The sequence below is a fragment of the Crocodylus siamensis genome, chromosome 6 (genome assembly GCF_052110815.1).
Source record: "Crocodylus siamensis isolate JL-2025a chromosome 6, ASM5211081v1, whole genome shotgun sequence".
Classification (NCBI taxonomy): Eukaryota; Metazoa; Chordata; order Crocodylia; family Crocodylidae; genus Crocodylus; species Crocodylus siamensis.
Window position 1 is genome coordinate 9,786,616 of NC_143400.1, and position 14,686 is coordinate 9,801,301.

Here is a 14,686-nt window from a genome sequence, read left to right on the forward strand (position 1 = left end):
GTGATCAATCCTGAAGGGTTGTTCAGTTGTCATCTCTGCTGTTTCCTGCTTCTTTGCCTCTTTATAGATGTTGGTTGGACTGCCTCTGTGACACTAACTATGATATAAGTTAAGCATACAGGGATAGGAGAGTTTTCTTTTACATAATAGTTACTAGGTAGATTTTTTACATAAGTTTCATTTCTGCAGGAATGACACTTATAGATAAGAAATGAAACTTGCAAAATACGCATGTGCAGCTTAATACAAGCGTGGGAAAATATATAGCTTTCATTTTGATTAGAAGCCAAAACTACAAGGTTACATAAATGTGAGAGTGCTGCGCGGCAGTTATACAGAAATAAAATAAGACATTTACACCCCATAATACGGTTATTGCCTCCTGGATCCTCCATAGCCCCTTTGGGGCAGTATCCCCAAGTCCACACACCATGCCTTCATGGCTCACACCTCCTTGCTGCCTCCTTCTCGTAATTCCCTGTCTGAGGAGAGCCCTGGAGACAATTTCAGGCATAATGCCCTGATTGCTGGCACCAAAAACATAAAACATGAACGCCTTGACTCGGCCTCCTCTTGGGTTTCTGTTCTGCCTTTGAAGAACTGGGGTCCCCTTTTTAGGTGCATTGCCTGCCTACCCCCTTTATAGTACTTGTTCCCTCCTGGCAGCCAGAAAGTCTTCCATCAACCACTTTGCCTCCTACACTGGTTTTGGCTGATGCTGCTGGACCCAGGCCTTCACTCCCCCTTCCAGATCCCAGATAAACTGTTTCAGGACTACCCCCTTGACTACTTTCACCCCCTTCCTTTCCTGTGGCCTTAGCCAGTGCTGGGGGTCTGTGATAATTGATGAGGGGTCATAGCTCCTGCCTTTTGTTTCCAGAATTGCTGCCTGTGAACTTCCTCTGTTACATCCAGCTGATGTAAAATAGCCCGTTTTATTTTATCATCATCTTGGGCCTTGACTAAGGGCACTTTGCCATAGGACACCTGTGCTTTCCCCATCAGCAAGAGCCTACTTGTGGTGCCCAGGCATCTTTTGGCTGCTGAGCCTGGTTAGCCATCCGTTTGAAGGCCTCTAAAGAAATCTCAGGGTTATCATCCTAGGTCATGTGGGGCATTGCCCCAGGTCCAGGTCCCCCCAAGAGATTCTGCATGGCTGCCTCTAGGGTCCAGGCTCTCACCCACTAGTATTCTTCCACCCCCAACTGTAGCTGCCAGGTGCTTTTTACCCGCATTTGCAGCATCCCCATCATCTGAGTTACCTGCTGCTTTGCCTGCTCCTGGGCTGTTCCATTTTTTTTCTCTCCTCACGAGTCTTTTTAGCAAACCTGCCTTGCCCTACCCGTAGCAACCAACCCCAAAAGAACTTGTCTGTCCAGGGAACCAATTTGTAAGCTGCTAAGGGTAGCTTCTGGGCAGATCACAGCCAGACATGCTTGGACATACAGGCAGAGCTGACCACTTCCACTGTGGCGGCTGGCTTTGATTAAAGACCCACTATTCAGGGCTCTTGTCTCTGTTGAAGATAACACCCAGAGAGCACCCAGGACTTGTTAGAAATGCAAAATGAGCAAACAAAGTTAAACAAATAAGCTGTCACTTAGCTCTTGGCTGTCTTCCCGCGGCTCTTCCCATGCTTCACCTTCTGGTCATCTCTCACCTTCCAGAGGTGTAGGTTGTAGCTATATTGGTCATAGGACACAGGCAGACAAAGTTCTTTGGATAAATCCAATATATTTTATTAGACCAACTCAAATAGTTGGAAAAATGCTTCTTACCAAGCTTTCAGGTCCAAACACCCTTCGTCAGGCTGAGGAGGCACCTGCAGGTGTTTCCATCCTGGCAGAGCGCAGACAGCGCAGTGGAGCAGGGGACTGGGAACTGCCCCGTGGCCTAGTGGTTGCAGCTCTGTGTTGGCCAGACAGGGAGATGCACTTCCAAGACCTATCTGGGCGAGTGCTCGAACCACTTAGTTTTTGGGGTTAAAACATGGAAAGGTCCCATCCCCCTCTGCCTCCTCTGGTACTTGAGACCTGCATGTGGTTCTTTTTGGCTAGTATACACACATGCTTTGCCACAGATGTGCCAAGTGCCCAAAATAGGGAGGGGTGGGGTCAATTATTAGCTGTTTGAGAAGGCAAGTTGGGAGCATGCTGTGGTCACAGGGCTCTTGGAGGTTCCTGGGAGAGTGGGAGAGGGCCAGGAGGAGCTCAGAGGTTGGGAGGAGGAAGCCCTGATAGGGTTTTATCAGACGGTGGTTTCTGGGTTGCATGAGGCACCTCTCCTCAGCCTGGCACTGGGCGGGGGGTGTGGAGGAGATGTTGCCCAACTCACTGCCACAGGATGGGCTCACAGGGTGCATGAGAAATTCTCAATGCCTGTTATCGGTTGCCCCATCGGCCCGTGTGGCTGGCAGTTTGGAGGCCAGTTGACTGCTCCTTCTGCGGGCAGCCCAGCCGTTACTGGGGCCCCTGCAATGCTGCCCAATGGGCTTGACGTCTTTCCTGTCCTCTGTCTGCCAAAGCCCAGGTCATGTGGCCTGGTGTGTGTGAGCCAGGGCACCTGGGATCTGGTTTCTACTCTGCTACTGCCCCACGTTGCCCTCTGATCCTGTCTGTGCCCCGCCCGGGCCTCTGCTGGAACATTTGTCTCAGCAGCTGGACCAAAAGCAGGCTGACACAGCGGCTGCATCTCAGTTGCAGGACCCAGCATAACGGGGATCCTCCTGCCAAGTGAGGCCCATCCCAGCAGGGACCTGTTGGGACCTGTCTCTGGACTGTGGCCTTTTGGGGGCCCTAGTCCTTGTCAGGATGCCCGGTAATGCAGGATAACTTCCTGCAGCTACAGGGGGTCTCTGCAGGTGGTCGAGTACAGCTGCATCCACCCTCGGATGTGACGAAATCATCAGCAAAGCTAACCACATGTTATCATGCATTAGCAGATGTATGATAAATAGATCCAAGGAAGTGATACTTCCCCTCTATACATCACTGGTCAGACCACAGTTGGAGTGAACAGGGGAGATGGTGACATGATATCTTATTGGTTCCTTTGGATGTGCGCATGTGCGCGCACATACACACACACACACACACACACACACACAGTGGCAGCAAGGGTTAAAGAGGCTTGTTGCAGGGGCTGAAGTCCAGGAGGAGAGAGAGTCCAAATTGAAAGAGGAAATGTGCAGGTGATATCTACCTATCCCAGACTGAAAGTTTGTCCTTGATGGCCAGTCGGGGTCTCCTTCAGCTTGGTGTTGTCTAGAGGGGGTTGCCAGCAGGGCCTCTGGGGTGGATAGGTGGTGTGACATGGAGCTAGTCTGGTCCAGGTGGAGAGGGCGTCCCAAAGAGTCAGTCTTCACTACCCCTTTTTATGGGGCAGACTACCTCTGATCTCCTATGGGGAGGGCCTGTCCAGGCAAAGTCAGTCCTGTCCCAGAGGGCTCCAGGTGTTCTTACTGAGCATGTGCAGCCTTCACACAATGGTGGGCTGCCTCGTCTTTTGTTCCTTGAATGCAGAGGGTGGTTCCAAGGGCTGGGTCATTGGTCCAGGTATTGGTTTTGATGGTTCGGTCATTCAGAGGGGCTATTTTTAGACCTATGTCCATTGTCTCTCAGGCACCCTCATTCATCCCCATTCACCCAGGAACAACATCAGGGGATGCAAGATGGAGGCTTGACATTACAAGATGGAAACCTGACATGACTTATGCTAACTTACATATGCAGGCCTAAAACAGTAATCACACAATATAAAAGCAGTAAAAAATCAATACAAACATAATACTTACCACTCATAAAATAGCGGAGATCTATGTCAAAATAGCAGGGCACTTATTTGCAAAGAGGGGAGAGAAAAATAAAACTTACTACCTAAAATAAAATGTTAAAGATATATCTTAGCTTACTTATTATCTATAGGGAATAGAGGGGGAGAGGAAAAGTCAGAAATAGTTGGGGAAGGGAAGGGAATGCATATCTATCTATCTAGCTAGCTATCTAGCTATCTATCTATAAAAAAGAAGAGAAAAGAAAAGAAACTGGGGGTTATGTTACAGAAGCAACAATATGTGTGGCTAGGAAGTATTTATTTGCCTAATAAGGACATTGACAGGGCCAGCCCCTGGGCAGGGCTGAGCACCTCCATTCACCAAGCCTCAGGACGACCCGTGCTGTATTGGGAGTGCTTCTCACACCCCCCTCCCCACCGAGCCGCCTATAAAGGAGCGCTGGCAGTGCTCTGGAGCCACAGCTTCAGCCCTTCTCCACCCCAGCAGGTAGGCAGAGCTCAGCATGTTTACAGGGGGACGTGGGAGGAGGCTGGAGGGGGCTTTTCTTCTCCATCTCACATCTCATGTCTCTGTCTGTGGAAAGCAGGTGGAAAATGCAGCTCTGCTCTGGGAAGGATGGTCAGAGGGAAGGACCTGATCCAGTCTGGCAAATGAGATGGGGTGCAGGCCGAATCGTGGGGCCTCAGACCCTGCCTGCCCTGCGGTGGCAGATCCTGCCGGGGGCTGACGGTTCCCACCCATCTGCGCCTCATCATGGCGTGTGCCAAACCTGGGAGGCCTCCCCAGGCTCAGCCCGGGGGGAATGTTGTGAACCCCTTGAACTCTGGAGCCTGGGGTTAAGCCTGGAGCAGTGCAGTGCCACCCTTCCCAGGGCAGATGTGCCAGCAGACCTGGGCTGATAGGCTGTGGCTGGGGTAAACTCTGGCTGCTCAATGCCGGGACCCACCACAGAGGTGCAGACAGAGCCTGGCAAAGAGCAGCACAGGTAGCCCTAGCTCCAGCAGCCGCACAGCTACTCGACACCTCTGTTTCATTCGTGGCCTCTGTCTTGGCCTGCCCAAGTGCCAAAGCTTAGACCTCTGCGCCTGCCCGCAGCACACCCCTCTGAGCAGCAGGGGCCTAACTGCTGCCCACTCAGCCCGATGATCCAGAACGGCACTGCCATGGGGCTGCAGTACCCTCCACAGCAGTGCCTCAGTGACCCAGTCCCCTGGGCGTGCTCTGAGCACCCCTAATTCCCCCAGCAGTGCTGCATACAGGGAAGAGCACAGCAGCGCTGGTCATTCACAGCCGGAAGCAGGACGAGCTGCTGGCACCTGCCTTCTACAGACAGGGTCTGGCGAGAGCCGACTCTAGGCTATGCCAGCCTGAGGGTTCAACCCCTCGGTTCTGTCCTGTCCACACAGGGCCCCAGCCACCAGGCAGTGGGCGAGGAGGCACTGGGGGCACCCTCCACTCTCCAGGTGAAGCCAGCCCCTGCTTGGTCACAAATGCAAGAGGCATCAGGCAGGCAGCGTGGGGCCAGTAAGGAGCTGCCTGCACAGCCCCATGGCCAAGCCAGGAGAGGAACACCCTGTGTGCCCAGCCCTGCTCTGGGGGCATTTCTCTTTCTCAGCCGACCTCGTCTAAGACGCAGCATGGGAACAACACAGGGAGCAGGGAGTGGCAGGCAGGGTCCCCAGCCTGGGGGCGCTGGGGGTACAGGGTGAGAGTGCGGCATGGCTGCCTGTAGGGTGTGCACCCCTAAACTTCCTGCAGGGCTGACTCAGGATGCCAGGTTCCCTCCAAAGCAAGGAGAAGCTGCTGCTGTCAGAGACAGCAGGAAGCCCCCAGGTCCGAGGGGATTTCACGGCCCCGGTGGGAATTTGGGCGCCTGGCCAAGCCCGAGGAGAGGTGGTGAGTGCCTCTGGCTGAGGAGGAGGGGACACTTGGGGATGCTTTTGTACCCACGCTCCAGGGAGGAAGGAAATGGGGTAAGCGTGAGGGGTTTGCAATGACTGTGAGAGACGAAGTGAAGAGGTACTCTCCGAGGGGATTTTTCCAATCATTCAATAAGCACGAAGAGGAGTTAAACTTGCAGCCCACCATTTGCTCAGGCAAATGGATTCAGCTGATACAGATCAGCTACGGTCTGTACATGCGGGGAATCAGCAGAGGAGCAAGGAGCAGGGTTTGCTCAGGCAAAGTCTTAGGGGCAGGGCGAGTGGGCGTTGGGGATGGGCCGGGGAGAGGAGGGGCGGGGGCCACGAAGCTGTTTTTGCTGCAGGAGCGCAGACTCTGCCAGCGCAATGCTGCCTCTCCCACTAAGTTGGCTCTTGGGATTGATGCCCTGCTCACCCAGCCCAAGTCACGCTGATGCCCCCCGGTACAATGGCTTTTATTTTGATGCAGTCCCCAAAGGCTGTGAGATGACGTGTTTCAGGTAGACCCAGGATCTGCAGTTTATAGAAACTGATGGCACGTAGAGGAGATTTTGGTGATGCTGTTTTCCTTTGAGTGGTCTTTCCTCTCTGAAATTCCTGTATTCATGGTATGGCACGAGCAGGGAGAAGTCGCAGGAGGCAGACACCTCTGATGTGTGGGCACAGCCTTGCCATACACAGAGGGAGTTGGGAGAAGGGGGAGATCTTTGCTGTCCTCATGCCCACATCGCTGTCCCAGAGCTCAGGTATTCCAGCCTCACCATTGCCCCACACCCCTGGGAGCTCTTCCAGCTCCTGGGGGGCAGAGTTAAGGTTACGTCGCAGGGCTGGACCCTCCCTTCATATTATGGCTCCTGTTTTTTGAAGCTTAGTCCAGTGATTTGCAACCCTTTTAGACTTTGGAAAACACCAGTTCTTTGCTTTCACTCATTTTTTGACTATGGAAAAATTATAGCGCAACTCTTCTGTTACAAGAAACTCAGACAGACCCCAGCTGGGCAGTGTTTGTGACACTGTGGACTCCTACATGAGACCTCTGGGTTTATCTTGTGAATCACGTGTAGATGTTTGCACACCTAATAGTGCTTATATTGCATGGCACCATAGGGAATCCTTCAAAGGACCTCAGGGCATCCCAGGCTGAGGATCCCCAGGGCACCCTGGATGAGGACCCCTGGCATAGTCACTCCACAGCCAGGATGAGCATGAGACCCACTGGGCAGCCCTGACTCAATAGTAGGGAAGTCCAGGGGGAGAGGACAAGAAAACAGAGTGGAGGTGGCAGCCGGAGAGCAGAGAGCACAAGGAAACAGTGCGGGGTGTTGTTCCCGTCAGGCGGCTGCGCTCGGACAGCGTAGGCTGAGTTCCCACAGTGCCCGGTGCTGTGCTGTGTTGGTCGTGGGTGCAGAAAGGCATGGGTTGGGGCTGCCCTGGATCGCACCATAGGAGAAGCTGGTGCCATTGTGTGATATTTCTATGATTGTGTTGCCTGCCTCAGTTTCCCTGTCATGACTGCATGTGGTTATACAGTAGCAGGCAATGGGTTGACTTTCCCCCTGGACTAGGGGAGTGTGAGAGGTGGTCTCTGAGGCCAGTGGGAAATGGGCTGCCAGGGTCTGAATCAGAGCAGTTCCCCTCCTGAGAGAACAGCTTGGGGGAGCTCGTGATGGGGAGTTTGAGGCCACTGGCCCCAGGAACAAGGACAAAATAGACCAGGGGGAGGGAAGTTGTGGCTGAAAAGTTCGGCTTGGCCTCGGATCCAGGGTCTCCGTCGGTGCAGAAATACCTGCTGTCTGGTGGAGAAAGGCTGCCTCCTTGCCCATGGGATCCTCTGCTTTCAACGCTGTCCTTGCAGAGTACAGTGCCTGCCAGGAGCTGGGCTAGTTTGAGACCCCACGAAGGTCCCTGTCGTCTCAGGCAAAGCTGCCACACAATTGGTGACGCTCCCTCCCTGCCACAGAGGCGTGCAGAAGAGCCCGACGTGTGTGACTTCCCCTGGCACTCCGCAAACTCCCGCTGGACCCGCATGGCCACTTACAAAGTCCAAATCGTCACAGGCAATGTTCTCTTTGCAAATACAAAGAACTCAGTGGCCATCACCCTGGTGGGAACCCGGGGAAAGAGCAACAAGGAGTGGCTGAAACATGGTGTCCACAAGATAACCGTGAGCCTGGGAAGCAGCCTCTGCGGGGTGTTGGAGCGTGCAAGGGTGGAGGGTGCTACAGGGATGGGAAAGCAGAGGGCCCGATAGACTGCTGTCATGCTGCAGCTCAGCAGGATGCGACAGCTGGTCCCCTCTTCCTCCTGCTTACTTATCAGTTTTTTGGGTTTTTTTGCAAAATTATTTTTACATATATATATATACATATACATATACATACATACATACATATACATACATACATACATACATATATATATATATATGAATAAAGCTATACATAGCGCTATAGCTATACCCCTACCAACCTGTCTCGTAGCCAATGTGTTTCACCTGACAGCCCAAAACACACCTTTACACTTACAGCTTTCTCTTTCCTGTTAAAAAATGCACGGTGCTCTGCGCACCTGCGTTCCCACCCACCTGTTTGCCCATCATCATCACTGTCACTTTTAACCATCACACTTACACAAACCACCACCTCAGTGCCCTTCTCCCTTCCCCACCTGTTTCCCAAGTCCTTTCACTCATCATTACATTCGGTGTCATGCCTGTCACCATCATAAGCGTAGATGTAGATACTGAGGTGATGCCTGGACCAACCCAGAGTGAAGCAGGGAGGGCAGCAGCAGCCCCAGCCATGTGTACCAGGCGCCACAGGGCCCCCTGGGTAGCCAGGCCAAGCCGAGTGGCTCCTGTGGGAAGGATTCACCATGCCTGGACAGACTCAGCCTGTCCATTTAATCCCTCCCCTTTCCCTGGAAATGTGGAGCAAACCCAGGTGTCCAGGAGAGGGTGGCTTGGCCCAGCTGAGCCCTTCGAGCTGGGGGATCTGAACCACTTTGACTTCTAACCCCAGAACAAGGAGATCAAGTGTGATCATGACCTGGGCCCCATCGTGTTGATCCACGTGGAGAAGCAGCAGCTCTTCCTCGAGGATGCCTGGTTCTGCGACTGGATCCAGGTGATGGGGCCGGCGGGGGAGATCTACCGCTTCCCTTGCTACCAGTGGATCGAGGGGAACACGACCCTGTACCTCAGGGAAGGCAAAGGTAAGACCCTGCTCCTCCGGCCCACCTTGGGGAAGCCCTGGGATTTCAGGGAGAGCAGCTGCACCAGCTGCTGCCTGGCACCAGGTGCAAACGCCCCAAGACCAGGACTCCTCGCACTGCCAGCTGCACCCTGGCACCGCAGCCCCTGTCTCCTCCGCAGTCCGTGCCCTGCGGCCACCCACCAGGACCTATCCTTGTGCAGAGCGGATGTGACCCAGCGGCCAACTCCACCATCCGGTGATGGGCATGGCTGGTTAGACTCTCTCTAGTGGGGCTCCCCCACCGCTGAGAGACCCAGACCCTTCAGTGCTGCCTGACCCCATGGCACGTTTGCTGACTTGGTTTCTTTTTCCTCCCTCTGCCAGCGAAAAAGTATTCAGATGACACAATTGAGTTTCTCAAAGAGCATCGGTGCCAAGAGCTGCAGGAGAAGCAGGAGAATTACCAGTGAGTGGGGCTGGCACAGAGGGGGGTCCTCACCCACTCGGCACAGAAGGGAAAAGGCCTCTGTCCCTCCACCAGCTCAGAGCCATGTCATGTGCAGGGTGGGTCGGGCATGGCGCAGCAGCCTTTGCACAACAGTCAGCCTTAGAGCACCCCGGAGGTCCTGCCAGCCCTACGAGTCTGCAGCCCTGGTTCCTCAGGCCCACAGCGCACCCGGGTTCCCAGTGGGAGGGGAGCCGAGAGCCACCTTGCAGGGAGCTGTGGGAGCAGGGTGGCCGCGGCCCTCTGCATGAGGCTTGTGAAGTCCTTTAGCAGAGAAAGGCTTCAGAAGAACCAGCAACTGGATGCTAAGACCTGTGAGAGATATTCAGATAGGAAGGAGACACTGGTTTTCATGCTGAGAGGGAGCGTGGAGCATTGGACGAGCTGCCGGGTGGACTCTGCTTCTTGTGTCTTGTCAGTAGGTAGAGGATGTTAACTCGGAGATGCTATGGAGATGTACTGGGTAATGTGGGGCCTCTGCAGGACACGCTTGGCAATCTGATGGTTGCAGCGGACAACAAAGCTGACCTCTTTAACAAATTCTTTGCCTCCATTTTTCTGAGCGGGGACTAGGACATCCCTCCCATGGGATCCCTGATGGACCCAGGGGAGGTGCAGCCAGGCCCCAAGTCAGTGAGGACCTAGTCAGGGAACTTCTGGAGGGGCTGGACATGTTCAAATCAGCAGGTCCGGACGATCTCCACCCCAGAGTGCCGAGGGAATTAGCAGAGGTCACTGCGGGACCCCTGGCACAGCTGTATGAGCACTTGTGGTGCTCTGGCGAGGTGCCAGAGGACTGGAAGAGGGCCAATGTGGTTCCCATCTTCAAAAAAGGGGAAGAAGGAGGACCCAGGAAATTATAGGCCCGTTAGTCTTACCTCGGTCCTGGGAAAGCTCTTTGAGAAAATTATCCAGGAGCACATCTGCGAGGGACCAGCAGGGGAGTTTATGCTTAGGGGCAACCAACATGGGTTCATTCAGACCAACCTGGTGGCCTTCTACAACCAGGACACAAAATCCTTGGACAAAGGTGTTACGGTGGACATAGTCTTTCTGGACTTTAGGAAGGCCTTTGACACTGTCTCTCAACCCATTCTCATAAAAAAAAAATGAGGCAATTGTGGCATTGATGCCTACACAGTCAGATGGGTCATAAATTGGCTGGAGGGCCACAACCAGAGAGTGGTGGTGGATGGGTCATTTTCGCCCTGGAGGGATGTGGGCAGTGGGGGCCCCCACGGCTTGGTCCTCGGGCCCGCGCTGTTCAACATCTTCATCAGTGACTTGAATAAGGGGGTGAAAAGCACCTTGTTCAAATTCATGGATGACACTAAGATGTGGGGAGAAGTGGGCACACTGGAGGAGAGGGACAGGCTGCAACTAGATCTAGACAGGTTACAGAGGTGGGCAGATTAGAATAGGATGTGATTCAATACTGACAAGTGCAAGGTGCTGCACCTGGGGAGGAAGAACCAGCACCATACCTACAGGCTGGGGAACTCCCTTCTCGTCAGTGCAGAGGCAGAAAAGGATCTTGGAGTCATCATTGGTGCCAAGATGAACATGGGCCGGCAGTGTGGGGAAGCAGTTAGGAAGGCCAACCGCACCTTGTCATGCATCCACAGATGCATCTCGAGCAGGTCCAAGGAGGTGATCCTCCCGCTCTATGCAGCACTGGTCAGGCCGCAGTTGGAGGGATGTGGACAGCATCAAGAGGGTCCAGAGGAGGCCACTCGCATGATCAGGGGGCAGCAGGGCAGGCCCTATGAGGAGAGGCGATGGGACCTGAACCTGTTCAGCCTCCGCAAGGGAAGGCTGAGGGGGGATCTGGTGGCCGTCTACAAACTGGCCAAGGGAGACCAGCGGGCATCGGGAGAGTCCCTGTTCCCCTGAGCACTACCAGGAGTGACCAGGAATAACGGCCATAAGTTGACGGAGAGCAGATTCAGGCTAGATATCAGGTGGCGCTACTTCACAGTCAGGACTGCCAGGAGCTGGAACCAACTTCCAAGGGAAGTGGTGCTCGCTTCTACCCTGGGGGTCTGCCAAAGGAGGATAGATAGACACCTAGCCGGGTTCATCTGACCCCAGCACTCTTTCCTGCCCATGGCAGGGGTCGGACTCTATGATCTGCTCAGGTCCCTTCAGACCCTAGAAACTATGAAACTATGAGTTTCATGACGGCGTACCTCCCTCCTGCCTGATGTTTACACCAGCCTCTCCAGTTTCAATGCCTGACCAGTCCTTCCCCCAGGCAGGGGCTGCCACTGGCCTGTGGAGCCCTGCCACAGCTGCTGCCGTGCAGACACCCCCGTCTCGTCTTTGCAGGTGGAAGGATTACGCCCCTGGCTGGCCCCGCTGTCTGAACGTGGACAGTGTCTCAGAGCTGGACTCCAATGCCAAGTTCTCCAGCGTCCGACTCACCTCCTTTACAGGGATCCAGCAACTTCAGTAAGTGCTGGGAACCCGAGGGGCCGGCTAGAGACTGTCCAAGCGGAGCTCCATGTCTTTCCAGGGGGAGAAGCAGGGAAGCCTGCGGGGGGGGTGGGGAATAAGAGAGCAAACGAAGGAGTCGGGGGTGGGGAGAGCGTGTAAAGAGAGGGGGCCAGATGACCAGAATCGCCAGGGTCTCTCCCTGCTTCTGTCTCTGCACAGAAAGATACGAATTTTCCTGAAAGGATTTCTGACCCAGGCACGCTCCTGGAAAAGCCTGGAAGAAATCCGGACCATGTTCTCCCGGGAAGAAGGGCGAGATATTGGTATGTGTTATCCCCGCTGCAACACACAACCCCATTACTAACACCGCACATTTCCACACAGCAAGCAGAAAGCATCCTCCAGGCCTGGTCCTCTGTAACCACCAGTCCCCACAGCGCCGCCTGCCCTTGCACACCCCATCAGCCTAACATTCAGTGTCCTCAACTGCACACTGGGTATGATAACTCAGCCTCCCCTCCCACAACACCCAGCTAAGACCTGTACAGCAAGAGCAGGAGCCCAGCATCCCCCCCCCAACACACACAGTGGGCACAGTCTCTCACTTCTGGGCTTCCTGGCCTCTTCTCAGGCTAGCTGAGATTTCAGGCTTCCAGCTCTAGCAGTCTTAGCTGTGGTCTCTTTCAGCCTTTTGACCCCTATTGGCCCTGCCTCTGGATTGCCCGACCACTTCGTCTTTCAGGGCTCTTCCAGACTCCTCTGGGCTATGGGTTCTGTGGGAGTTCGATGCTGAATTATATAGGACTGAATTAAGCACAGGCTTAGACCTGTTTAATTTAAAATTTTTATTGTTTTACAAAGTTATAAATTAAAGGAGGTCTGTTGGTTTACGAGGTTCTCAAATCAAGCTTTTGTTTTCTAACTTGGAGGCTAGGTGCGGCTGCCTGATTTAGTAGTCTTAGAACTGGTCAACAGCTTATTTAAAAGGAGTTCCTTATTTTTTTTTAGGCAAAAGATACAAAACTGTCCCCATGGTGGAAGTGAGGCATTTAACATAACTTTACTATTAGTTATATATGATAACACTTATACATATGCATTTTCTAATTCTTACTTCTATTGGTTATTTAGTTGACTTATCTATATTATAATATCAGGTGATACGCTTTGTATTATAATCATTACGCTTCTTATGTTAATTCTTAATGACCTTTATGTTTCTTATGCTAATTTTCTATAACCTAAATACATTATTCATCTATATGTTTTGCTGGTTTTTGCAGGGTTAAAATGTCAAAACTGACATAATATGCGGTTGTTTTTTCGTCATTGCAGTTTAGCCGTGCTGTTTCCTATTAACAATGTAAGCGGCATGTCTGCTATTTTTATCATTTGTTCAAAGGTCAGAAGTTCAGTATTTTCATCCAAGGGTCAGAAAGTGATTACCAGAATGTCAATCGCTGACTCCTCAACCTCCTTGAAGCATTCTGGGAGTTTTAGTGCATTTTTTTTTTAATGCTAGGCCTTGCTTAGCATAAGCACTCTCTCACAGGTTCATGGGCCCCTTTGGTCTCTTGCTGTGTCCTCTTTGACCCCTCATTGGGTCCTGACCCTGCTCCTGGGCCAGTGAGACCTTGACACCTGGTCCTGCTAATACTTGCCTCTCCTGGGCCGCATACCTCTCATCAGCTCTTTCTCTTTTGCCTCCACTTTGAGCCTCTGGACCCACCTGGTCCCACTCCTAGCCCCTCCTGGACCACAGGTCACTGACTCTGCCTTGCCCACTTTTCAGCCTGTGAGTCCCTGGCTGCCCATGTTTTCACAACCTTTTGCTGGGCTCTGCTCTTTGGTCCCCACTCCCAGTCCTTCTCTGGACTCTGTGGGTCTGTTTTCTCCAGCCCTCTCTCTCTCTCTTTCAGTTCTCTGAAGTCTCCACACTCTTTCTTCTGGGTCTTTGCGTTCACGCTATGGGTCTCTCTTTTCCTTGACAGCCCTTATAACTCTGGCACTGCTTTAACCATATCTTTTCTGGGCTGCGGTCTTCACAATCCATGCTGGCCTTGCTTTCCAATCAGCAAAACTCTGTCTCTCTCTCTGACAGCAAAGCTCCTACCTCTGCACCCTATCACAATCGTGTATCAGATACAGCAGGCCTTGAAGAAACTTTGTCACAGACTCTTTAGAAATCAGTTAATCCTTGCTGTTGGCCTGGACCATTATTCTAATGCGTATCTACTTGGCCTATCAGTCAATTCCCAACAGCAAACCTCTAAGTACCATTTTCTAGCCATCGGGGCATTGGCATAGAGACAGCTCTGCTTCCCTCCCAGCAGACCCATGCCTGTCCTCCTGTGCATGCATGGCATGGTCTGTGTCCCACATTCCTCTGTCTTGGGAACATCGGCTAAGGCACGTCGGTAGTTTTCTGTCAGCAGGACGGTAGGCTTATACATGATCAGAAAGCTATGGTTTCTTTGGGTGTGAACTGAAGTTGCCTGTGTATCTAATTCTTGAGCGCTGGTCTGAGTAGGTTTTGAACCACTGTCCAATGTAAAAATGCACAAAGAGCCCTGGGGACAGGACCAGAGCCCAGGGCTCCCTCCCATCCAAGGGGTTGCCATAGCCAATAGGCTACCCTGTCAGGCTCCTGGTGGCTTCCTGTCCTACTGGCCAAATGACTTGCTCACTCTTTGCTACTGGTGGCCCAGCTGCATCAGGAGGGATGGGCAGTGTACCCCATCCTGCTTTCTCTACAGGCTGGTGGTCTGGGGACTCTCCTGGGACGTAGGTTTGAATCCTCCCAGGGCAAGGAAAGCCTGGGACCCCGCTCTCCCTG

At 53.0% G+C, this 14,686-nt stretch overlaps 1 protein-coding gene across 3 annotated transcripts in view; it reads left to right on the top strand.

Annotated features, from left to right (window-relative positions):
- The window catches only part of LOC149860934 (hydroperoxide isomerase ALOXE3-like), a 60,755-nt gene that overhangs the window by 32,051 nt on the left and 14,018 nt on the right, over positions 1 to 14,686 (top strand). For 2 of the 3 annotated variants that reach the window (XM_090053640.1, XM_090053639.1), the window contains exons 2-5: positions 8,736 to 8,928; positions 9,294 to 9,375; positions 11,743 to 11,865; positions 12,070 to 12,173. In XM_090053640.1, the coding sequence (XP_089909766.1) occupies positions 8,844 to 8,928; positions 9,294 to 9,375; positions 11,743 to 11,865; positions 12,070 to 12,173 (394 nt within the window). In that variant the 5' untranslated portion in view covers positions 8,736 to 8,843. Of the gene's footprint in view, positions 1 to 7,570; positions 7,880 to 8,735; positions 8,929 to 9,293; positions 9,376 to 11,742; positions 11,866 to 12,069; positions 12,174 to 14,686 lie in introns of all 3 variants that reach the window. The other variant, XM_090053638.1, reaches the window with a different exon arrangement.